At 31.4% G+C, this 22,857-nt stretch overlaps 3 protein-coding genes across 6 annotated transcripts; 2 read left to right on the top strand and 1 right to left on the bottom strand.

Moving 5' to 3' along the window:
- The first annotated feature begins 38 nt into the window (after window positions 1-38).
- On the top strand, window positions 39-12,353 carry SAK (polo like kinase SAK). 2 transcript variants are annotated; one of them, XM_074140051.1, is made up of 15 exons: window positions 69-393; window positions 468-563; window positions 637-847; window positions 941-1,053; window positions 1,139-1,375; window positions 2,694-2,834; window positions 2,919-3,013; window positions 4,115-4,201; window positions 4,449-4,761; window positions 6,344-6,599; window positions 6,676-6,806; window positions 9,880-10,029; window positions 10,522-10,644; window positions 10,725-10,930; window positions 11,005-12,353. In XM_074140051.1, the coding sequence occupies exons 1-15, from the start codon at window positions 346-348 to the stop codon at window positions 11,006-11,008; spliced, it is 2,211 nt and encodes a 736-aa protein (XP_073996152.1). In that variant the 5' UTR covers window positions 69-345; the 3' UTR covers window positions 11,009-12,353. The 2 variants fall into 2 exon arrangements, 1 of the variants encoding a protein (XP_073996152.1); XR_012461802.1 differs by lacking the exons at window positions 10,725-10,930; window positions 11,005-12,353 and having other exon boundaries at window positions 39-393; window positions 9,857-10,029.
- On the top strand, window positions 11,531-15,283 carry LOC141460232 (mitochondrial enolase superfamily member 1-like). Of its 2 annotated transcripts, none has more exons than XM_074140056.1 (10): window positions 11,531-11,670; window positions 11,742-11,863; window positions 11,938-12,053; window positions 12,122-12,276; window positions 12,345-12,463; window positions 13,334-13,491; window positions 13,662-13,796; window positions 13,869-14,040; window positions 14,446-14,627; window positions 15,132-15,283. In XM_074140056.1, the coding sequence occupies exons 1-10, from the start codon at window positions 11,654-11,656 to the stop codon at window positions 15,210-15,212; spliced, it is 1,257 nt and encodes a 418-aa protein (XP_073996157.1). In that variant the 5' UTR covers window positions 11,531-11,653; the 3' UTR covers window positions 15,213-15,283. The 2 variants fall into 2 exon arrangements, with proteins under 2 accessions (XP_073996157.1, XP_073996156.1); XM_074140055.1 differs by having other exon boundaries at window positions 11,536-11,670; window positions 11,761-11,863.
- On the bottom strand, window positions 12,184-22,735 carry LOC141460239 (adenosine 5'-monophosphoramidase HINT3-like). Of its 2 annotated transcripts, XR_012461805.1 has the most exons (6): window positions 22,572-22,735; window positions 22,379-22,496; window positions 22,211-22,277; window positions 21,996-22,122; window positions 15,648-15,882; window positions 12,184-15,489 (listed from the first exon to the last, which is right to left on the bottom strand). XR_012461805.1 is itself a non-coding variant. In XM_074140065.1 (5 exons), exons 1-5 carry the CDS (start codon window positions 22,644-22,646, stop codon window positions 15,826-15,828), a joined length of 444 nt encoding a protein of 147 aa, XP_073996166.1. In that variant the 5' UTR covers window positions 22,647-22,735; the 3' UTR covers window positions 12,184-15,825. The 2 variants fall into 2 exon arrangements, 1 of the variants encoding a protein (XP_073996166.1); XM_074140065.1 differs by having other exon boundaries at window positions 12,184-15,882.
- Window positions 22,736-22,857: the final 122 nt, after the last annotated feature.

Here is a 22,857-nt window from a genome sequence, read left to right as displayed (position 1 = left end):
TAATTTTTGCTATAACTATTTTTTAATTTTTAAAGAAACAAAATTGTACCAAATAATAGTGTTTTGGTTTAAAGTTTTTTTAAAATTCATGTGTGCATTCTTTAATCTTCGCAGTTTTAGTACCACCATAACCCGCTACTTTGGGCGGGAAAAAATAATCGACGGAAGAAGTTTGTTTACATTTTACGTGTCGTACTGTTGCTGTGACAAATATAAATAAATACAAATAGGCAAGAGTTTAAAATGTTTAATTTTCGGTAATGATGCGTTCTAGTTCTTATATTTGCCTATATTTGAAGAAGTAAATATTAATTGTAGAAATTGGGCTTTCCATAAAGATTAATAATGCGACCCCCGAAGCTTGGTTCATCAAGTTTTGGGGACCAGATAGAGGTAAGTAGTAATTAATTTCTGTTAAATTGAATGTTTTATGGTTATTAAATATAAAATTAAAAAGTAATTTTTAGGATTATGAAGTTTTAAATTTACTCGGCAAAGGTGGTTTTGCAAGCGTTTATAGGGCGAAGTGTTTGAAAACTTCAGCAGAAGTTGCTATTAAGATGGTATCTATTTTTTTAAACTATTAAGTGATGAATTATGTAAATTTGGCACTAAATATTTTTTTAAACCGTGAAGATTGATAAAAAGTTGATGGCTGAAAACGGGATGGTAAGCCGAGTAAGGCAGGAGGTAGCAATACATTCAAGATTAAAGCATCCCTCGGTACTAGAATTATACACATTTTTTGAAGATTCTGATTATGTTTATCTGGTGTTAGAACTTGCTCATAACGGAGAACTTCAGAGATTTATAAAAAATAATTCTGTCAAGATAACAGAGGAAGAAGGTATTATCAATTGAGCTAAGAATGTCATTTCATTATTATTATTATTATTGTTATTATTACGTTTCTTTTGAGCATTTCTTTGTTTGATTACAGTGGCATATATAATGCATCAAATTGTTGAAGGACTGTTATATTTACATTCCCATAACATTCTTCATAGAGACATGACTCTTGCCAACCTGCTTCTCACTAAGGAAATGAGAATAGTTAATATTTTGTCACTTTTACAGCTTTAAATTGTAATATAAACTTAAAAAATGAATCAATTTTTAATATGTACTATTGTTGTAGAAAATAGCTGATTTTGGATTAGCTACTCAATTAAAACGTCCTGACGAAAAACATATGACAATGTGTGGAACTCCTAATTACATTTCTCCAGAAGTAGCTACTAGAAGTAGTCATGGTTTGGAAGCAGACGTCTGGGGCTTAGGTTGCATGTTGTTCACCCTTCTCGTTGGAAGACCACCTTTTGACAGTGATGCAGTAAAGAGTACGCTGACTCGAGTAGTCATGGCTGAATATCAGGTAACTGTTTTTACTGTTAGAGGAAAAAATCGCCTTTGAAGTTTTTGGTCAAAAATTGTCAACCATAAGTGTGATTTTATCAATTATATTATTTTTCTCTCAGTGCACTGCATTTTCTTTTTCTTGGAAGTTACCAATAGTCATTTGGGGTTTTCTTTTTGATGTCCGACAGTTTCAGTAGTTTTGATAATAGGCTAATTTGTTCAACTGTTGTCTTGATGGACTTTCGGCTCATGGATATTAAGAGAGATGATCGAAATCAGGCCCAATGACCTATTTGGAGAATAGGTGAAAGGAAAACCTTACAAGAGATGGCGGGTAAGCGAAATGAAACGACGACAAGAGGTTTGTGAGAGGGAGGTTGAAATGATTAAGCAAAACATGATCAAGCAATTCTTTTTTTAAATTTATGGCGTGACAACTTCTGAGGTGTCAGGAGTCTTTTTCAGTGAACTGTCGGCCTTCAGTGTTTTCTCGTTAAGACAGCACTTTATATCGCTGGACGAGTGAGCTTCAATAAGCTCCTAGCAAAACGAAAACCATGGACCGAGGCTAGTGCTAGAAACTTTATCCCAGGAAAATTTATGGTTTAATGAGACACAAAGACAGTTGTATTATTTAAAGTCCGATGCATACGACCAGTTTTTTGCGATCTTTTAGAGTAAAGCGTCGTTGCTTGCGCAGAGCAGATCAGTGCACACATGTCCGTTAAAATGGCGCAACCAGCTGCAAAGATGATAGTCTATTTTTTAGTTTATGTTAGGTTGGAAATGGAATTTTATATAGGTAAGGATAACCTATACTTATATTTAAAGTAAAAATCCCGAAGGGCATTTAAGTCTAACTTAGCTAGGAGACTGGAGGTGATTGTAGAAAACTACTAAAACAGAGCATGACGGACGTACGTTAAGGAGTTGTATGTCACCCTAACTGAACTAGTGGTTATTCAGATCTTAATTGTGGAGCCGCATCGTGCAGCCATCGGCGTGAACCGGTCGTGCCGCTGGTTACTGTAAAGAGCCAAGATTAGAATTCCAGCGTTAAGTAAAATTATATAAATAGATTTATAACATTTATCTCTTATTCTTTCCTATGTAAAATAGTGAATGATGCAGAAAACTAAAACCGAAAAATCTAAAAAATGCGAAGAAAAAAGAAACTCAGTGTCCTGATGAAATAATGTGGCCAGTCTTATTAATTATAACATAAAACTAAAATGTTTTTTTAGCTTTTTTGTATAACGAGGATACGAAATTTCATTCCCACTAATTTATTTTTAACAATTTTTGATGAAATTAAACTTTTTTCCCCACGTTAGGTACCTTCGGGAATCTCAAACGAAGCCAAAGACTTAATTGACAGTTTGTTGAAAAAAAATCCGAGTGATAGAATAGCTTTACATGATATATTGGAACATCCGTTTATGAAAAAACATAAAAGCTACAAAATCTCATCTTATGTAAGTGCATTTAAAAAATAATAAAAAATGAAATAAAATCCTTTAATAATGTGGTTTATATCGTATAATTATTTTGTATTTTAGGGAAGCTTGAAAGGCCTGATGGACAGTGGACTAGGAACTATGAGTTCACATAATTCTTGGGTGAAAAGTTCATTTTCAAATCGGCGAAGGTCACGGTTAGTTAAAAAGTTTTTTTTAATTATTTCAATTGCAGCTGTTACCATCTTCGAACAGATTACAATACTGGGAACCACAAAATTTGCGTTCCCTACTGTCGATGCTAAGAATTAAAAATTAAAATAATCAATTATTTGCGTTTGATCTACACTGTTTTATGAATTCTTACTAGAGGGGTAACTTACCATTTAGCTTGGGGTATGTAAAAGAAGTATTCCAAGAGTTTCAATAATTTGGGTCCTCTTCCAACTTCAGGAAATCGTTATGACAATCCCAGAGTGATTAAAAGAAACTGAAAATGTGAACAGTTAAAGGACGAGAGAACTAGACCAAAGTGTACTTATTAAAATTTTTATTACTGAATGTGATTCCCTATTTGGCAAAATAGTGATCAGAGTAGTTCAATCACAAAAATTTTCTCTAGTATTTTTTTTTGTTTCCCTTAGTAAGCAATTTGGATGAAAACAGGATTCCAATTGTTCTTTTTACAAATGTTTATAAATATTAATTAAAACATTAAATATAGACGTCAGCAGTTTACTTAAATGACTAAACTCTCACACTAGTTGAATTGAATAATTTTCACTGACATTTTGTTGTTTGGAATTTGTTTTTTGTTCCTTTGTTTTGAGAACCCTTGATTGGTAACAGTATTTCGATTCGATTATAAACTGCTCATTCACTGTCTTTTATAGTCTACATCAGGACCCGCCTTGAATAATTTTATGGCCTGCGAAATTCGTCCTAATTTTACAAAATTTGTTTATTATCTCCAAATGTAACTGATTGATTACAGTGTAATAACGAACTAAAACTCATTTTTGAAATATCAGAATCAAAAATAGATTTTTATATAACAATTATGTCAAAAATTAATAATTAAATTTAAGAAATCTGGCACAACTGAAGCCTTTTAGAAAATCTTTTATGCCTCAAAACATAAACAGCAATTCATGCTTTGAATATGCTAGTCGAGTTTATGAATTTGAAAAAAAAAAAATTTTCAAGCATTGTGATCATAGAACTTTTATTTGTGGTATCTGATGAGAAATTCTTTAAAACTGCGTTTATTTATTCAATAAATATATGTTTATTTGTAGGTCTGAAGACAGACAGGTTTTTAAAGGCCTAAACAAAGGTTCATCACTAATAACTAGTGAAAACGAGTTTGAACAAAGATTGTGCAGGTTGGTGCTGTAGCATATAAAAATTATTACTTTCATATTCTTAAGCAATATATTTTATAAGTAAACCAGTCAAAGTTTTGTAAAAAGAATAAACTTATTAAAAACTAAAAATATTGAAAAAATACTCTTAATTGTTTAGCGATTTTTTTAATTTTTTTTGTAGAATTTGTAAAATATTATTTTCATCAATTTTTACCTACAATTGAGTTACTGTTAGTAACACCGTAACATTCAATCTCTGTTTCAGATCTTCTCAGTCCACCAATTTAAAAAAAAAATCGTACCAAGAATATTCGAATGCAAAATTAGATTTCTTTGGCCGACCCCTTGGTAAAAAAGTCCAATCATCTCATGTTCAGGCACCTTCTTCTAGCACGTCAAACAAACTGAGTATCAGTCCATTATGCTCCAACAGATTGCAACCAACAAGACATAAAACTAAAAATGCTATCCTTTCCATTCTACAAAATGGTGAAGTGTGCGTGGAATTACTAAAAGCTAAATCTGGCAGAACTGAAAGAGTTATTGAAGTTTGCAGGATATCTAGCGATGGATTGAGGGTTGGTACATGTATTTATTTAAAAAAATATTGACCCAAAAAACTTTTGACTAATTAACGTCTTTTCATTCTAAATTTTTGTATATTATTTTTAAATCCTTATTTTAAAAATTGATTTTATTTCTAAATATCGTAGTAAGTGACGGCGGAATTACCTCAGTGGTAGTATCCTATAAACTCAGCCTGTCTTTCCAACGCCGTCAAAGTTCTATTTTTCGTCCACCTTCTAGTTAATTGAAAAGAGCGGTCTTTCGGAAATATGCGAAGAACGTACTGAACACATTGGGAGTAGACCGGTTTAGTGTACTGGCTGATAAGAGTAATCAGCTTACTTTATTTTAACAATGTTTGAAAATTTCCACTAAACACTTATCATTTATTTTTTATGTTGCAAATGTGACTTTTGTCTGCTTTGGTTCCTGTAAACTGTCAAATTTTTCGCCGCCCTTTCCCATAGTTTGGAAGCTGACGACGCCCATGTACCGCTATCTAAATGGGAGCTGTTAATCAGATTTCATTTTCATTAAAACTTGGTGATTAAATTTGTTAACAGTTGAGGCATCTAACGATTGAATCCTCTCCAGAAACATTCTTTTGCTGCGCCATTTTGATTTTACTTCCTCTTACCCCTCGTAATAAGTTTTGAACAATCTTAACGTAAAGTGTTCAAATTTATGAATAATCATATATAAAATTAGGCTGTGCAATGGTGAAATGTCACCTTCTCTGTCTAAGGTGCGAGATGAAATAAGAACTGGCTACCAATATAGAGAGTGCTCTATGCAATATTAAGTTATTTAAATAAAGATTACTCTGGAAATCCATTCCAATGAGGCTCTATGATCAATACCAACTGATCATGTGTTGTGGTTGTTGTGGATAGGCGGAGAATTTTGAATGAAAAAAATAGAAGAAGAATATACCAAAAACATAGATGGTCCATGGCGTTTGCAGAAGTAAAAGTAAAGTTGATAAGTACTCATTAAACCTAAAGAAGCTTATTAAGAGGATAAGAGAAAGTAAAATCAGATTGACGTAGCGAAAAAAAGTTTCTGGATAAACTCAATCATTAGATGCCGCAACTGTTAACATAAGTAAGGGTTTAAGATGAAGGGCATCAGCATTACTCACGTAACGATAGTTTAAAAAAAAAAAAAAAATTCTGACCATCGTCGAACAACCTTCCCTTCATAACATAAGGTATAACTATTCACAATCCTATTTATATTAAAACATTTTCTACTAAACATTGGCCTTATTCAATTGCTATATTTTTGTTTTCCTTAATTTCTATGGGTTTATTATTGACCGATTTTATTTTTAATAAATTGATTTTCTCGACGTTAATTTCATTCAATCAATCATTTCTTCAGAAATTGTTTTTAATGAAAGCAAACCATTATTTTTTTGTCATAGACTAAAATTATTTCTGACTTCGTTTAATGCAGTTCACAAATATCCCTGATTATCAAAAATAACATTCCATGCCGGTCCATGAAGTGTAATTAACATGAAAAGTTTCCTGATATTTCTAACACTGTGGACTCAATGGTCTTGTGCTAAACTTTAAAATTTGTTGTTAGATTGCAATATATAAGCCTGAAGGTCGTGGAGTTCCAGTTTCCGACTTGCCACCTCCTGTCCCAGAAAATGGTGCTGACTCTATTCATTCCTACGAAAATCTACCTGAAATTCACTGGAAAAAATACATTTATGCAGCAAGATTTGTCTCCTTAGTTAGAGCTAAAACTCCAAAAGTTACGCTGTACACTGAGTTAGCAAAGTGCACTTTAATGGAGAATTCTCCAGATCCTGATTTTGAAGCAGTTTTTTATTCAGGTTGGGACTTTGGAATACTAAAAGAATGTAAATTGAACGTATATATGTTATTTTATTACTATGATTTATTAATTAGGTGGGAAGGTAACAAAAACTTCTGAGGGTTATAAAGCAGTGGATAAAACTGGAAGAACCACTGACATTCAAGCCGATAGTATTGAGAGTTACTCCAACAGTGTTCGACACATGTGGGATCACTTCAATAAGGTAATTTCGGTTTGTAAAAGTTTTTATTTTTAATTGAGGTTTTGGAAATTAATTTTCAGGAAATTATATACAACTGCAACTAGCTTGTTTAAAAATTTGCTGGCATTTTTTTTACAGTTTCTGAAAATATCTACTCAAGAAAAAATAATTTATTTATTTCCATTTTATTTTAAATTTTTTGCAACTGTACAACATGGTACCACCAATAAAATGGATGTACATAAAGTTTGGGCATGGCTTAAGGCTCCTCAGTGACTTGGACCGGAGATGACGAGTTGCAATAATCCCGTAGCGGAGAGGAGGCACTATCATCGAAGTTGAAAGTGTAGGTGTTAATGTGTGGAGTGAGATCGTCCAAGTATAAGTGATCGGACTAAATATATAAGAGGAGCGAAGTATGCTCCTTTGCGGAACTCCAGCAAAGATAGGAAATATAGGAGAAAAAGAAGTGCCTTCGACGACCAGAAATTAGCGATCACTAATAGCATCAGAAATGATCTAAGAATTTGGTAGTAATTAGAGGAAGGATGCTCTTGAGCTTGCACAATAAGTATGGATGCCCTACTTGATCTCAACTTGAGAAATGTCGAGGAAGGCTGCGGATAGTATTGATTCCGCTCAAAAGAGGAAGCGATGGTGTCTGCAAGCCTGATTACCTTTGAGCCTCATGTATTGTATAGTGAGAATTGCAGAACCCAAATTGATGATCAGGAATAAGGTTGAGAGGGGTTGTGAGTTTGGAGTCGGGTTAAAATGAGTTTTACAAAGATTTTACGTAATAACGGAAGTAAACTGAGGGGACGAAAGCAGGTTGTGGAAATTAATTCATCAGGGTCATTTTGTTCTCGGAAAGCTTTTTTATATCCTTGGGAGTGAAATGTTTGGGAGGGAGATGTTCTTTGATGAGGTGAGGTCTTTTTATGGGGGGGGGGGGTAAATACTTGAGAGAATAAATTGTCAGTTAACTTTCCTTGTTTTTAAATTTATCACAATCTGTCAACTCTTACTTTCCCATCTAGTTTAATTCAAAAGTATTTTTTTATGATCAACATTATAGTTAACGTTGGAAAAAGAGCAACGAACCAAAAAATTTAGGCTTCGAGATGGACAGGAATTGAAATCCTCATAGCCAACATAAACTTAATTTTAACTTACACGAAATCCGCTTTCCGAGATGAAATAGAAGAAAGCAAATTGGGTTATGTACGATATAATTTCCACTAAGGATCCAAAGAGAGTTGTTTTGAAATACAACATTGATGAAGTATGACTTTAAATCAGCCGAATTATATATCATTGCCATTTTTATCGTTTTGTGTTTCTACAAGTTCTGGAGTGGAGAGTTGAGGTTTTGATGTAAAGGTACCCAAAGATGCCCGAAAACGAAAACAATTGAGTGTTCTGTTTTCAGTAGTGCTGCACGAGACCGAGACGAGGCGAGACTTTATGCAGTCTCGATCTCGGTCGCTGAAGTCTCGGTCTCGGTTATTTTTGAGTTTTTGTTTAAGTATTAAAAGCGGTTTGCTATTAATAATCTTTTCAAAAAATGTTATAATTTTCTAATAATTATTTTAATTTATATATTGGTAATGAAAATGTGTGTAAAAGAAGACAACTACTTACACTTCAATGCATCATATATTACTATTACTGTTATATATCTTTATATAATTTCAAAAAGATGTTAAAAACGCGCCAAATGAAAGACCCAAATAACATATGTATCTGCCTGCTATAACAAGTCGATTCGTGAAATAAAAAATACACCTCCCAACAAACTTCCCGCTCCATTAGTTATGGCTGTTGGTCAAGATAAAGAATCTGATGATTCACCTTTTGACGACGACGACGACTGCATCAATATTTTTGCACCATTTGCTCAAAAATCAGCAAATATCACCGAAGCATGGAAGACAGAAATAATTAATTACACCAAATTAGACCAAGCACCAGTAGACGTTGACATTTTAGAATGGTGGAAAACACTTGAGAATTCCTTCAAAAATTTGTCTAGAATGGCGAAAGATATTTTTAGTATCTGTGCAACTTCAGTGCCATCGGAAAGATTATTTTCGCAAGCTGCGATGATAATGACCAATAGAAGATCTTCTCTAACTTCTGACTCAGTAAAAGCTCTTTTATGTATCAATGCTTGGGCAAAGTGTATCTTAAAAACGAAAATTTGTGGCAATATTTTTTAGGTGCATAGATAGTCTTTTTTTTCAAATTCATTAATTCTAAAATATAATTAAGATAATATCTAAGTTCAAAGTATTAGATTATTAATAGTGAAATTTATGAAATTGAATGAATGAATGATATGAATAGTGAAATTTAGTGAATTTATGTAAAAATTATGTAATTCGAAGGGGGCCGCCACGGTAGCCGAGCGGTGCGAGACCTGCGAAGCTAATGTGTATTGTGGTACTGGGTTCGATTCCCGGTCTTAGGCCTTGGATTTTTATTTAATGGTTAATATGAGAAATTTAGAGTAAAGTATGTTTGCTAGTCGCCTCCGTCCGCGACACCTAATTGGTAGTTGGACGTAAAGCCCCGCCTGAAAACATAGGAGATTACTTTACTTTGCTTACTTTACTTATGTAATTCGAAGTCAAATAGATGTAGTAATATTGAACATATATAATAAAATCGTATCTTTTAATAATTAATTCAATACCCGTAATGATTATTTATTAATAAAGAACACAATTTTATAATTTTGTAGCTAAAAATTAATATTTGAAAAACCGAGACGAGACCGAGATTTCTCGACGAGATATATATCATGTCTCGATCTCGGTCTCGGTTGCTCGATCTCGGTACCGAGACCGAGATTTGTCTCGTTTCTCGTGCAGCACTAGTTTTCAGAAATTGGTGTGTTTTGGACTAGCCAACCAATACATAACCAACGTATACATTGTCCGGACATTCAGTTAATTAATTTATTTTCACCTTTAATTATTTACTGAAGAGGTTCTGGTTTAATGTAAAATCCCTGGTAGTTATTTGTTTTTGGTTGGCTAATAAAGATATTTTGCATTCATATTTAGAAATCACAAATAAACTGTATCAGGGTTACAAGCATTGCCGAGGGATTGAGAGTGCTCTAGAACTTAGTCCAGAATGCTCGCATGGTCCACTGTTTCCTGTTATTATCGGAAGGCGACCTCAGTCTGTTTTACAAGCTAAAGAAAACAATGTACCTCAGCAGCTTCCTTTAGTTGTAAGTAGGACCTGGTTATTATTATTATCATTTTCGTACAATAAATCCCTTAAGGTTGAATAAGATTATTTTTGTTACCAACTTTTCTATTTGTTCTCAGTAAGTTCATTAACGATAGATAAAGTGGTTTGATAGTGGTTGTTGTTTTAATGGAGGACCGATAATGTTTAAATCATGCATAAAGTACACTTTCTCTGAACGCATCAACTTTCAAGTTGATATATATATATATATATAGTTATAGACTTATAGTTTCCAGTAGCATCTTATTGAAATAATTTTTTAGTTTTCCCAGTTTTCTCGGAAATGGATAAAAAATTAATTAAATAAAGCAATAACACCATTAAATTTACTGATACCTCCCTCGTTTAACTTCACTCTGCAGGCAATAATATTTGTTTCTTGACCTGGAAAATTACCAAGATCAGCAGAAATTTTAAATAAAAAAAAACACTTCTATCTTTTGAATACATTTTCATATTTTTTCTTCAGTTTGAAAACTTTGATAGAGAAAATTGCTTTACTTCTACGACTTCTTCTAAATCTAAATCGTCCACATCCAAACATCGAGTCGTAAACAGTACAACCATCCCAGGTATCGGCACTGCTAGTCAAGTAAGTTATCCTTCCATCTAACACTTTCTAACATGTTGAATAAACTATAATTTTCATAAAAACTTTTACATTTTTTTCAGACTGAGGATGGCGAAGTGCACATTATTTTCATTGATGGAAGTGAACTGGTAATGAAGAGTGATTCCAGCGGAGGATTAATGTACCGAGAAAATGGTCAAGAAGTTCGATATAATCAAAGTGATTGGTTGCCCAAAACTGTTAGGGATAAATTAATTCAAGTTCCCACTGCATTAAAAAAACTAATGCCTCAGCGTTATCATATAAGGTAATAAAAATTAATAACTTTTTAGAAAATTTTATTGACGAAAAAAAAATTAATAAGAATATTTTTATTTGCAGGTGACTAATTTATTGGAAATATAGATAAAAAAAAATAGATTACTGTTTTCAATAAGCATTAGATTCAGATTTATGCATTCTTGAAACATATTTATTGAATACATTGTAAATATCAATAAAGCAATTTAATTTCTAATTTTCGTTGTTGCAAGTTTAATAATTGTAAATATATATATATATTATAAAGTTAAGTGCAATAATGTAAAATGCAGTATTTTATACTAATAATAATTTACATAAATAAAATAAATTAATAAAAAAATGAATATTTTGAAATTATCCTTTTCAGATGTTCTGGAATATTAAGACTGTTTAGCGAAACTGCAAATAACCCGTTTACATTTTTTTTTTTTTAAATAAAAAACATTTTATTATAATACTTGAAGTTACTAAAGACACAAAATAATAATGATAATAATTCAAATAATACATTTGCAGTTTAATAGTGACCTGCACTATCATTATAAGCTTTATCTAAATTACACAACAAACATTTGAGATAAATATTTCGTTTTGTTGGCTCAGTTCACTTTCTTTTTTTGGAATAATTTAAATAAACATGATTCAGCATATATGAACGCCATGAGTAATATCCTTATAGAAAATCTAGAAATAAAAGATTTAAGATTTCCAACATCAAGGCAAAAAGATGGTTCAGATGCAATGGTAAATTCAGACATATGCATATAAATTTTAATTATTATTTACTCCAAAATACAGTTAATTGTGTTAGTAAGTTTCTTACAAATTTTCAAGCATACAGATCCAGATTATTCTTGTGCTTATGTAATAATTCATACAAACAGTGCTTTCAAAGGCTATGGATTGACGTTTACCCTTGGAAAAGGAACTGAAATTGGTAAGAAATTTATAAAGCAATAATTAAAAAATACCTGGCAATAGCATTTTCTTTATATTAAATTTTAAATTCAGTTGTTACCGCTATAAGAGCTTTAGAGTACCTTGTGATTGGCAAAAGTGTCAATTCAATTTTTACAAATTTTTCAACATTCTGGCGAAGTCTTACTAGCGAAAGTCAACTTAGATGGGTGAGTAATGTCAAATGATGAAACACAAGTAAAAAAGTACTTAATTGAAACCAATTAATAAATTTTAGCTTGGTCCTGAAAAAGGCGTTATACATTTAGCCACTGCTGCAATTATAAATGGTCTTTGGGACTTATGGGCTCGCTTGGAAAATAAACCTGTATGGGAACTGCTTTCAAATTTAACACCAGAACAGCTAGTATCTACAATAGATTTTAGATACATGTAAGTATTAAAATTTTCTGCATAAAGCTGATAAATTAACATCATAAAAAAAAAATTCTCAATTACAGAACAGACAGTATAACAAGAGAAGAAGCTATAGAAATATTGAAGAAAGAAGCACGTTTTAAGAAACAAAGAATTAATGAAATTGTTAAAAAAGGATACCCTGCGTATACTACACAAGTTGGTGAGTATGAAGTGCAAGATTTAGATGGAAGTAGACAAGATTGGAGATTCGGACCTATCTCCAGAGATAAGTGAGTCCTAGCTGGTGGTAATATCTTCGGATTTTGGTGAAACTAAAATTTCAACATCCTGTTTGTAATCAAAGTTTGTCACGTCCATTATAACAATTAGAAATAGGATAAAGAACTTTAATTGGAGAATACCAACTTGTAACAAATTACTTCTAGTTTATATTATTATAATGGAAAATAGATCCTTAACATTCGAAGCAAGCTTTTGAGTTCTTTAGTGGATTTAGATTAAAGTAAATATGCGATAGTTGGTGGGTGGCCTTCATGAAGATCCATATACAGAGATGATGTTCAAGGTCCCCAGTTAAGGTTTCCTTCAGTCCAAGAAAAAGTCTTGTTTTTTTAATTATTTTTATAAGTCATGTCTAAGGTCTAACTGTTCTGGATAATGATAGAATTGTCTGTTATGGTATCCAATGATTATTTCAGGTGTTATAAGTATGGTTTCAGAATGTTCAGAATTAAGTTATTCATAAAAATTCTAAATCCTTTTTTACAATGGGTAACGAGTTTCAAAGTCCTGATTAGACAATTGGAAGAACTTTCGTATGTGACGAAATACTAATATTAAGAGTAACGCGCATTAAAGTTGTTTACTTAATGCTTAATTAATTTTTGGAGGGACGGAGTAAAATGTTGAATTATTCTTTCCCTTATCCATTAATGTTTAACATCTGACTCGAAGTTAAAAAGTTAAGGAATAAACTTCACATTAACGTAGAAAAAAGTATTGTTTTTATAGATTTTAATTTTGACAAACCAGTATTCGCAGAAATAACTTTTTTCTTTGTGTAAATCAGGATGGCTTGGTTATTCTGATGATAAAATGAAGCAATTGTGTGAGAAATATTTAGAAAAAGGATTTACTGCATTCAAATTAAAAGTAGGTCAAAATTTAGAAAATGATATAGAACGATGCAGAATGGTAAGAAATTGTATTGGATATGAAAATAAGCTGGTAAGTTTAGATAATTAATAATCTAGCTAATTTAAAATATTTATTAAAATTAAGGCTCTATTCCTTAGTCTCGTCACATTTAATAATAAAGTCGTAACAGTGCGAAAAAGATTCGCTATATTTTCTGAGAGAGCATTGAACAATTTTCACTAAATATGATCCAATTCTAGATGTTGGATGCGAATCAAGTGTGGGATATTAATGTAGCAATAGACTGGATGAAGAAGTTGACAGAATTTAAGCCTTTATGGATTGAAGAACCTACAGCACCAGATGATATATTAGGACATGCAACTATTGCTCGAGTATAATAATTTTTCAAAATATCCTAACGTTGATAAAGATATGCAATTTACATTTTTGTACTAAATGAACAGGCTCTGGAAGAATTCCACATTGGAGTCGCAACTGGTGAAATGTGCGCTAATAGAATCATATTCAAACAATTAATGCAAGCAAATGCGATAAAATATTGTCAGATTGATTCTGCAAGAGTTGGAGGAATCAATGAACTACTTCCTATTTATCTTATGGCCAAAAAATTTGGAGGTAATAAAACAAAAATAAGCTTGAGCTTATGCTGAAAAAAATCCAGCTACTTATTAAGGCCTGATGGCACTTTTCAATGATTTTCGAGATAGTAATAATAATTAATATAAGAAAGTGGACATCATTCAGATTTTTTTAAATATATATATTTTTTTAACTTACTATTCAAGGTTGATTCGTGAAATAAAAAAAAATTGCCGTTTTCTATCAGCTATTGTTTCTAAATTTTTCAAATTGACAGTATCAAAGACTCAAAAAGCGTGAAAACATTTGAGTTAACAATCCTAAAAATAATATTTTTTCCTTACAAAAACAGATAATAAATAAGTGAATTATTGTTTTTAAAATAATCCTTTTGTTAAAGGATTATATATAAGGTTTGTTGATCACTTTACTATTTTGCAGTAAAAGTTTGCCCTCATGCGGGTGGTATTGGCTTGTGTGAGATGGTGCAACATTTACAATATTGGGACTACATATGCTTAACAGGGAGTATGGAAGATAAATGGATAGAATATGTTGATCAACAACATGAACACTTCAAATATCCAGTTGTAATTGTCAAAGGAAGATACATGCCAAGGCGTGTAAGTTTCAATTAAAAAAAAAAGAGTAAAACTATGGTATAAAGCAGTTTTTTTGCGGCCCTTTTAAGTTTAGAGGTTACAGCTAGGCCATATTCTATCTACTTTTACCGTCAAACATGTATAACTTGAGTTTTCACAAGAAATTCATGCTTAAAACATGCCAGAAGTCAGAATACAGAAAATATATTTTAACAAATGATCTGTTTGATGTTTATATTTGTATTGCAAGAAAAACTACTAAAGCTACTTATAACGAATGTAATTAACACGACTCTATTCTGAAAGTAACGTCCAGTAGGTGTGCCTTTTCTTTGACCTTGTTTTTTACATTTAAGCATAAATTCCGGAACTATTTTCTTGAACTTTGTCTCTTATTTAGTACTAACTGCGCCCTCAAACAGTCCTAATACTCGGTACTAGAAAGGTTAAGTAATATTCTAATATTCCTTCTTTTAAGAGATGTATTTGCATTTTATGAGCGTTAATGTCACCAAACTGTTCTAGGAACCTGGTTATAATTGTGAAATGCATGAATCAACTTTAAGAAAATATGAATTTCCAGATGGAGAGGAATGGAAACGATGAACATTATATTGAAATCAATTATAATCTATTTTAATAGAAAACAAATAAATATATTCAAACAGATAATAAAAGTTTTCCTCATTTAAATATAAATAAATACATATATGCACAATCTTTATAATTACTATTCAGCTGGATATCGTAAAAATATCTCTTCCTAGATGCCTCCCCTATCCTCCGTCCGGATGCACCGAGAATGCACTAAGAAGTCGTCGAGCGCCTAGTTAGTTGAAGCGCCTTAATTTAAAAAATTCTTAAATATAAATAATGTGTTAACCTTAAAATGGAAAAATAAAATAAATATAAATTATTTATTTTAAAAATGTTAACATCTCTATTAACCAATTAATGCAGATTTTTCTCTTTAGATTTGTTTGATTATCCGAGAATCATCTAAGTGGTTAATGCTAAAAAATGAAAATTTTAAAAACTTACAGAATTGCTTGGAAGAAATTTCCGATCATATAATGTCTACGATTAATGGCATAAAAACGACATGTAATAATTGCTAAGAGATGCTTAATTTTTCTTAAGATAGTTTCAAAATCTTCTATTAATGGTTTACTACATAGGCTTCTTTTAGGAATTTCGCATTTATTTGCGGATCTTCTATTTAATTGCATTGCACATTACTTTTCATTCCTTCCAAACGAGAAACTACATATTCAGGCTAAAAAAGAAAATAACAGAAAAATTAGCTCATTTAATATTTATATACATATATAATTACAAATATAAATAGTTCTGTAAAACAAACTATTTGAACTTAACCATAAAGAGTGGGTCATAACATTAAAGGCCCTAATCAATAATCAATTGAACTGGTGCTTCGGCGATTACCCTGAAAGAACAATACATCTTCAGGTGATGTTCAATGACAACGTAGAAGTATTGCACTAGGGTATATTTTGCACTGGGGCTGTGAGAGAACTTAAAACAAAGTGCTGCAAATATACGATGTCTTTGGAAAAGGGTAGGAAAAATGACATATTCTTTTCGACAGTAAAACCTATTACCTGTATAGGAGTAAGGAAAACAATGAATAAATTAATATTGGAAACCAAAATTTAATGTCTATTTAGTGTCATTTCGTTAAGAGTAAAAGTATTCTGAGAATACCGTAAATTGAGGCTTGAGGACTAATTTTTGCGTAAATCAGATTCCATATAGGTCTCAGATCTTAAGACAAAAATGCATTATAACTCATTCAAGCCGAAGTGAGTAGTGAGTAAATCGCTCATTTCCAAACTGCTCAAATGATGAATTTTTGTTCGCTGCTCTGACTAAAATTGAACACAGTTTAAAAAATATTTAATGACAGATGGCAAAATAGGAGTCATTGAACCACTTTTTAAGATAAGATTAATCATAGTTTCTATTACTACGATCGTACTGATTGATTTGATCTACTTTTACTTTTTCTTTCACAGTGGAACTAACAGTTACACCCACCTTAAACTCATTTCGATGTAATTAAGATAACTAAAATCATTGTTTAAAGAAAACAACTTCAAAATTTGACACAATGGCAATGCATCCTCTTTCAAGGATTAACAGAAACAAAAAACACAAATTATTCATATGATAAAAGCTAGGGCGTGCAATATGGACCGCCACTCAGGTTAAAAAAAGTATGTCTCACATAACTAACAGCAGATATAGAAATTTCTCCAGTTGTTCTTTGCCGAACAAAAATTTGATCATGAATTTGTAAAGGCAATCATAATATAAATGGAAGAAAGACAAGTTTAATCTAGTATCAAACTGTGTAATAAAAATCCGACGTAAACGATTATCAGTAATTAGCTAAGTATTTTTAACTGTTCATATCCAAAATGAGCTGATAATAATAAGTATGTGTAAGTAAGAATGACACCATGAACTTTGGGCGGATCTTTTATCTACACTCAAATCACTAACTAATCTACAAATATTAATTAAATTCATTATCACCTTAATTAATTAACTGAACATTACAAACTTACAAAATCTTTTAATATAAAAATATTAAACTTTATCCCATGGAAATTCCCATTATAACCGGGAACTTTCAAATGTTCATAAGTATCGCCGATATCAATTCAAAAATCCTCCAGTAAGTCAATTATGACAAATTATTCTAAAAATCACTGTTCATTATACAACCTGAATGCTCTGGGCTGAAGTTCAATGACGTTCCCACGTAGACATATACACAAACATGACTTCCTTTATTGGATGCATCAGGCGTTTATATATATAAGCCGAATTAATCGGAACCATACAAATGGAATAGTTTTTACTATTTACTTTACTATTTTGCTGGACCATCATCCTACAATCTATAAAAACTAAAGTGAAAAAACTAATAGCCCGCAAAACACATTTTCTATACTAATTTGTTCAAAACGGATGATACTGAAAGGTTTTTGAACTCGTACCATTCTTGAAGCTTCTTTAACTGATTAAGTCAGATTATATTAAGATAAACTCATAAGATTAATCAGCCATTACTATAAATTTTTAGGGGTACTATTTCTACAAATAAAAGAAATAATGAATTTTCATAGATCAGAAAAAAGCTCTGCACCATTAACTAGCAAACTCGTTTCACAATAATCACATCCCAAAATAACAGAAATATCGAAAAATTTCTGGATTCTTAAAGTTTTTTCAAAAACAAGATTTAACATTCAAATCTAAACATATTTTAAGAAAAGTTCGATAAATCACAAAAATCTTTACTCATTAATTTTTTACAGGTGAATACATCTCAAGTACAACCTCTGAGATTTAAGAGCTTTCAGATTTTTTTGTCTTCTACTATAATTTAATTTCGGAGATTCCAGTAGAAATTATACCCTTACTCTTTCAAGGAAACTTAAAACTTAAAACTGGGTGTGAACGGTCGCAACACATTTTCTAGCCACAGTGTATTAAATAATTTGTTTAAACTTAGAATTTGCAAAATAAATTACCATCTACTTATATAAATTCATCGAAATGAAATTATTTTTTTGAAGGAATTCACAGTTCCTTCACAAAACCATCAATCCATATTTTCTGCAAAAAAGAAAGTTCCAAAAACCAAAGAGATAGATCTGACTTGCGTTATGTCCAAGATCAAATGAAACCTTTGTCAGAAAATTACAGAAACATCACTGAGAGGGTAACTTTAAAAGTTATATTTCTCTGCAAGCATCCGATGAGCAGTCGAAATTTAAAGAAAATTATTTGTTTGAAAATCGTTTGTGAAGAGTTATAAAAACTAACTAACCAACTACAAAAATATGAACTCTCAAATCGTGTATGTCTGGTGCAAACTCAAAATCGAAAGTATGCATGATCGCGTTAATTCCTTCACAAGAAAAAATAAAAAGGTTATGAATATTATTGTATAATTCTAGTTCTTAGGAACCTGGTTCAAATATTTTGTCTAAACTTAATGCAAATTCAGATCTCAAAGCCATAATTTTTATGAAATAGCGTTATAATTTTTCTACGAGAAGTATGCGAAAAAACTAAATTTAAGTTCGTGGTTTAACACTTAAATAAATAAATAAATAAATAAAATGAAATGAATTATATATATATATTTTAAACATATTTGTTTAAGAATTCATAAGAAAAAGATAATTATGAAGTTGCTCCTGTTATCAATTTTGTAACAATTATTCCTTTTTAATAAATTCTAAAGAGGATTTTATAGTGTTTGCTTACGAGTAATAATACCCTTAATTAATTTTATGAATTGTAAACAAAACTTGACCGTCTATTCAAAGCTGTTACAAAAGTTGGAAATAAAATTTGTACAAATAAAAAAATTAAGCTTAACTCTAACAAAATAGTACCAAAAGAATAAAAATCTGAATTTTAATAAGGCAACGTAAGCAACGCAATTTATTTATAATTTCACTAATATTTAAAAAAGAGAAATCTAAGTGTGTTCCAATAAATACAATTTCAAAATTGAAAAAATAAATAAAGTGATATAATATTTACATAAAGTTTTCATTGTCAACTACACTATCATTTTTTCATAACTTCCCTAATTTATATACCACGCTCATTTTTCTAGGATTCTAAATCAATATAATTTATAGAATATAATATTAGTCTCCCCATTAAAGTATTTATTATTACATTAGAAACTGGATTTACTTTACGAACGGTTTAAGACAAGAAGGTAGAATGTGAGGATAAAAGTTAGGAATGTGAAGATTAGCAAACCGTTGGGGGAGATTGGCGATTGTTTTTAATGCAGAAGTCATAGCGATTCTAGAAATATCTAGAATCTAGAGAACAACAGGTTAGTGTAGGAAGAATTTTTTGAGAGTAAGGCCGCTTTAAAAGCGCTGGCGAAACCAGATTGTTCATTAAGTTGTTAAACAAATATAGAAGAAGGCTATGAATATACCAAGAAGAAAAAAAATTAGCTTTTTAAGTCTAGATATCCAAGAAAAACGAAAAAGTTGATGAGTTGGCGAAGGTTGGCTTCTTTGTAAGTCTTTAGTCCATTTTTCCCATTTTGCTTGGCTGCCATCATCAAAGAGTGGGAATGGCAAGGAACTAACGAGATGGCGTGAACTTGACTCTAGTGTTCAATTGAAGAAAATTATACAGAATTGGGTACCTGAGCAATATCAGACGGGGAGAAAGAATCTATGGGAACAGTGGCATTAATTATTGGACTTGCAGGTGTACTTGCCAATTGTATGTAATTCGGTCGGCACTATGTCCGCAGAAAAAGATTGAAGAATGCACACCAGGGAAGGCCCGCGTTTTGGACACTATAAATTAAGGATCTTTAGAATGACTGTAATTGAATAAGACAAGTTTATAAACCTTTCAGGCGCCACGGTAGCCGAGCGGGTTAGAGGCGAGTCCTGCGACGCTAATATGTATTGTGGTACTGGGTTCGATTCCCGGTCTTAGGCCTTGGATTTTATTTAATGGTTAATAAAAGAAATTTACAGTAAAGTATGTTGGCTAGTCGCCTCCGTCCACGACACCTAATTGGTAGTTGGACGTTAAGACCCGCCTGAAAAAATAGGCGATTACTTTACTTTACTTTTTTATAAACCTTTCTCTGATTGAATTAAAAAGATATTGTCCTAAAAGTAGATTTACAGGTAACTATTATGATGATGAAAGCGTAAATTGTATAAGAGTTACAGTTTTCCATTGGGTGATGGAATGGAGTCAACTTGTGGCCAGGACCTATACCTTAGGACATTTTCGTCGAACACGCCTATATTTTTACGAATACATGATTGATATCTGAGAAAAAAGAATTAATATTTGATAGAGCCAAATTTCCGAAATTAAGTTTTCAAAGTCTTGTTTTTTAGCGCATTTATTCTAAATATTTATTATGTGGGTGAATAGAATATCTCAAAAACTAAAATTCCTTTACTAAAACTAAAATTAGCAATTTGAAAGCAGAATTTCGGCCGAAATTTCCAGTTTTTTTGCGATTTGTGTTTTAAATGGCTCTACCATTTCTTCTTGCACTAATACCCACTAAAATCCCGGATATTTATTGCTTGTACTTCTACCAATGTGAGTTCACTGGACAGCACTGTAAGCTTTCTCTAACTAAAAATACTTCTTTAAGAATTATTTATTTTCGCTCATTTATTGCAATGTACACCAAAGATAATTAAAAAAAAAAATGCCAGAATTCCAATCCGCAAAAACTCGGTTAATGAGAACAGATTTTAGGAATTTGAAAAGAAATACGTAGATTTTCTGAGTGCTACGAATAATTTTGCGCGCACTCCACATACATACATAATAAATATGTAAATAAAAAATGATACCTTTACATTTGTGGCCTTCGTTTGATTCATTGAAAAATGAAAATAAAAAAAATAGCCCAGAAGGTAAAAAGAATATTGAAACTTTCAGTTTTTTTTTTAATTTTTGCTAAACTCTCGTCCTAGAGACTAGGCCATCTTCTATGCTACTAACAATTATATTTTTGGCATTGTTTTATGTAACGATGGTGTGTCTGTTCCTTCTGGATCAATAAATCAGTCACCAAAATCGATATAAATTAACAATAACTGTATTCTGGGCTGTCTATACTACCTTTTGATTTCAAGTGTTTGAGAGGTGGCATACAAAATGCAAATCTAGTATCCCTTTTTTGCCACAGAAGTAATAATAGTACCATCTTAGTTGCAGGGAATAAATAAACTTCAGTCATAAGATACTGTTTCTTTCTCCACCGCCAAAGTAACCATTACTCCGCTTCTGCACACTTAATCAACTTTACTAACAACAGATACCAAGTGGATTAAGCTCATTATTTCTATTTTGCGAATTGATAAAGCGAAAAAAAAGAGAATCAATTTATACAAGGAATTTTGGACTCTGTTTTTTCATGATGAATGTTGCAATTTCGATATAGATTTTGAATATATCTTACAACTAAAACATGAAAATAGTCAGTACTCCTTCAGAATACACACTAGCTAGTAAGCTTGAATACCAACATTATTTAATTTAAGGAGCGACAATATTTAAGGCCGGTCTCCATAGTCAGAACCTCCATCACCGGTCAAATTAATGTGTTGGATCTTCTGTGTTTACAACAATTTTTGACGATATATTATGCAATACTTCTATTTAGATGGTTCTTCTTTAGTATCTAGATTAGATCCACTTGTCACTAAAGTATGACAATTAAAAAGACTCTGTAGCTATGTTGGAGACAAATTTATTTATCAGAATTGCACAACATTTTTAAGTCCTATTGAATGGTCACTTGTTAGTAAAAATATAACAAATTATACTCACGCTAACAAACCACCATGAGTTTTCTTTGAACATCATCCGACTCAGAAAATTCATTTGCGATACAGGCGCTATAGCGTGTAGATGCAAGTGAGGAACAGTTCTGAAGGGTGGCCAATGAAATCCAAACCTGGTTAAACAAACAAATTTGTTTATTTTAAGACAAATCTTATTCAATTTAATTTATTCATTTATTCAAGATTTACGCAGCGGAGTACCTCATCTCAGAAGCTTCGCACTGCTTATCCTCCAGAACATTCTTTCCGATTGACATCATATGCTGTACTTTCAACGAAACAAGAAATATGTTAAAATCCGTTTTAAGTTCATTAAAGACACACATACAAACTCAATTTTGACAGAATTAACATGTTTTTACAACTCACAGAGATCTAAATGTGACGGATCAAGCTGTTTTACATCTAAAATGTGATTTTTAGGAACAACTAAATAATGGGATGAACTAGCTGGCTTTATATCAGGAAAAACCACAACGTGCTCATCCTGTAATTTTCATATAATTAATGTGTAGAATATGTTTACATAACAGCTCAAAAAACATTTACTAAAAGTTAATACCTCAAAAGTAATTTTATTGCCACTATTTTCTCGGATAATAACGCAAAATGTACAATTACCATTACTACTTCCCATGGTTCTGATCCCGATGCTTATAATTAAATCATTAAAAACAGCTGAGCCATTCAATTTACTAACTTATTCAAAGATGATTTCCTGTTTACACTTACTTTAAATAACATACAATTTGCTGTGTTACGAAGATAACTTTATGTTCAATGACATTTTTATAATGTCATTTTCTCGATTATTTTATTTTATTATCGAGATCTTTAAATACAAATTT

The sequence above is a fragment of the Rhodnius prolixus genome, unplaced genomic scaffold (assembly GCF_049639745.1).
Source record: "Rhodnius prolixus isolate KJV_2025 unplaced genomic scaffold, Rpr scaffold_6, whole genome shotgun sequence".
NCBI lineage: Eukaryota > Metazoa > Arthropoda > Insecta > Hemiptera > Reduviidae > Rhodnius > Rhodnius prolixus.
This window is presented reverse-complemented; position numbering and strand designations above follow the sequence as displayed.

What these genes read in the sequence shown, in the direction of transcription:
- LOC141460239 (XM_074140065.1), bottom strand. Translation starts at nt 22,646, where the DNA reads ATGGGAAGTAGTAATGGTAATTGTACATTTTGCGTTATTATCCGAGAA. An exon ending in GCAATAAAATTACTTTTGAG is followed by an intron (nt 22,497 to 22,571) that starts GTATTAACTTTT and finishes TGAAAATTACAG; the next exon opens with GATGAGCACGTTGTGGTTTT. An exon ending in TCCGTCACATTTAGATCTCT is followed by an intron (nt 22,278 to 22,378) that starts GTGAGTTGTAAA and finishes TTTCGTTGAAAG; the next exon opens with TACAGCATATGATGTCAATC.
- LOC141460232 (XM_074140055.1), top strand. Translation starts at nt 11,578, where the DNA reads ATGAACGCCATGAGTAATATCCTTATAGAAAATCTAGAAATAAAAGAT. An exon ending in GCGAAAGTCAACTTAGATGG is followed by an intron (nt 12,054 to 12,121) that starts GTGAGTAATGTC and finishes AATAAATTTTAG; the next exon opens with CTTGGTCCTGAAAAAGGCGT. An exon ending in TATGGCCAAAAAATTTGGAG is followed by an intron (nt 14,041 to 14,445) that starts GTAATAAAACAA and finishes ACTATTTTGCAG; the next exon opens with TAAAAGTTTGCCCTCATGCG.
- SAK (XM_074140051.1), top strand. Translation starts at nt 346, where the DNA reads ATGCGACCCCCGAAGCTTGGTTCATCAAGTTTTGGGGACCAGATAGAG. An exon ending in CAGAAGTTGCTATTAAGATG is followed by an intron (nt 564 to 636) that starts GTATCTATTTTT and finishes TAAACCGTGAAG; the next exon opens with ATTGATAAAAAGTTGATGGC. An exon ending in TAGTCATGGCTGAATATCAG is followed by an intron (nt 1,376 to 2,693) that starts GTAACTGTTTTT and finishes TCCCCACGTTAG; the next exon opens with GTACCTTCGGGAATCTCAAA.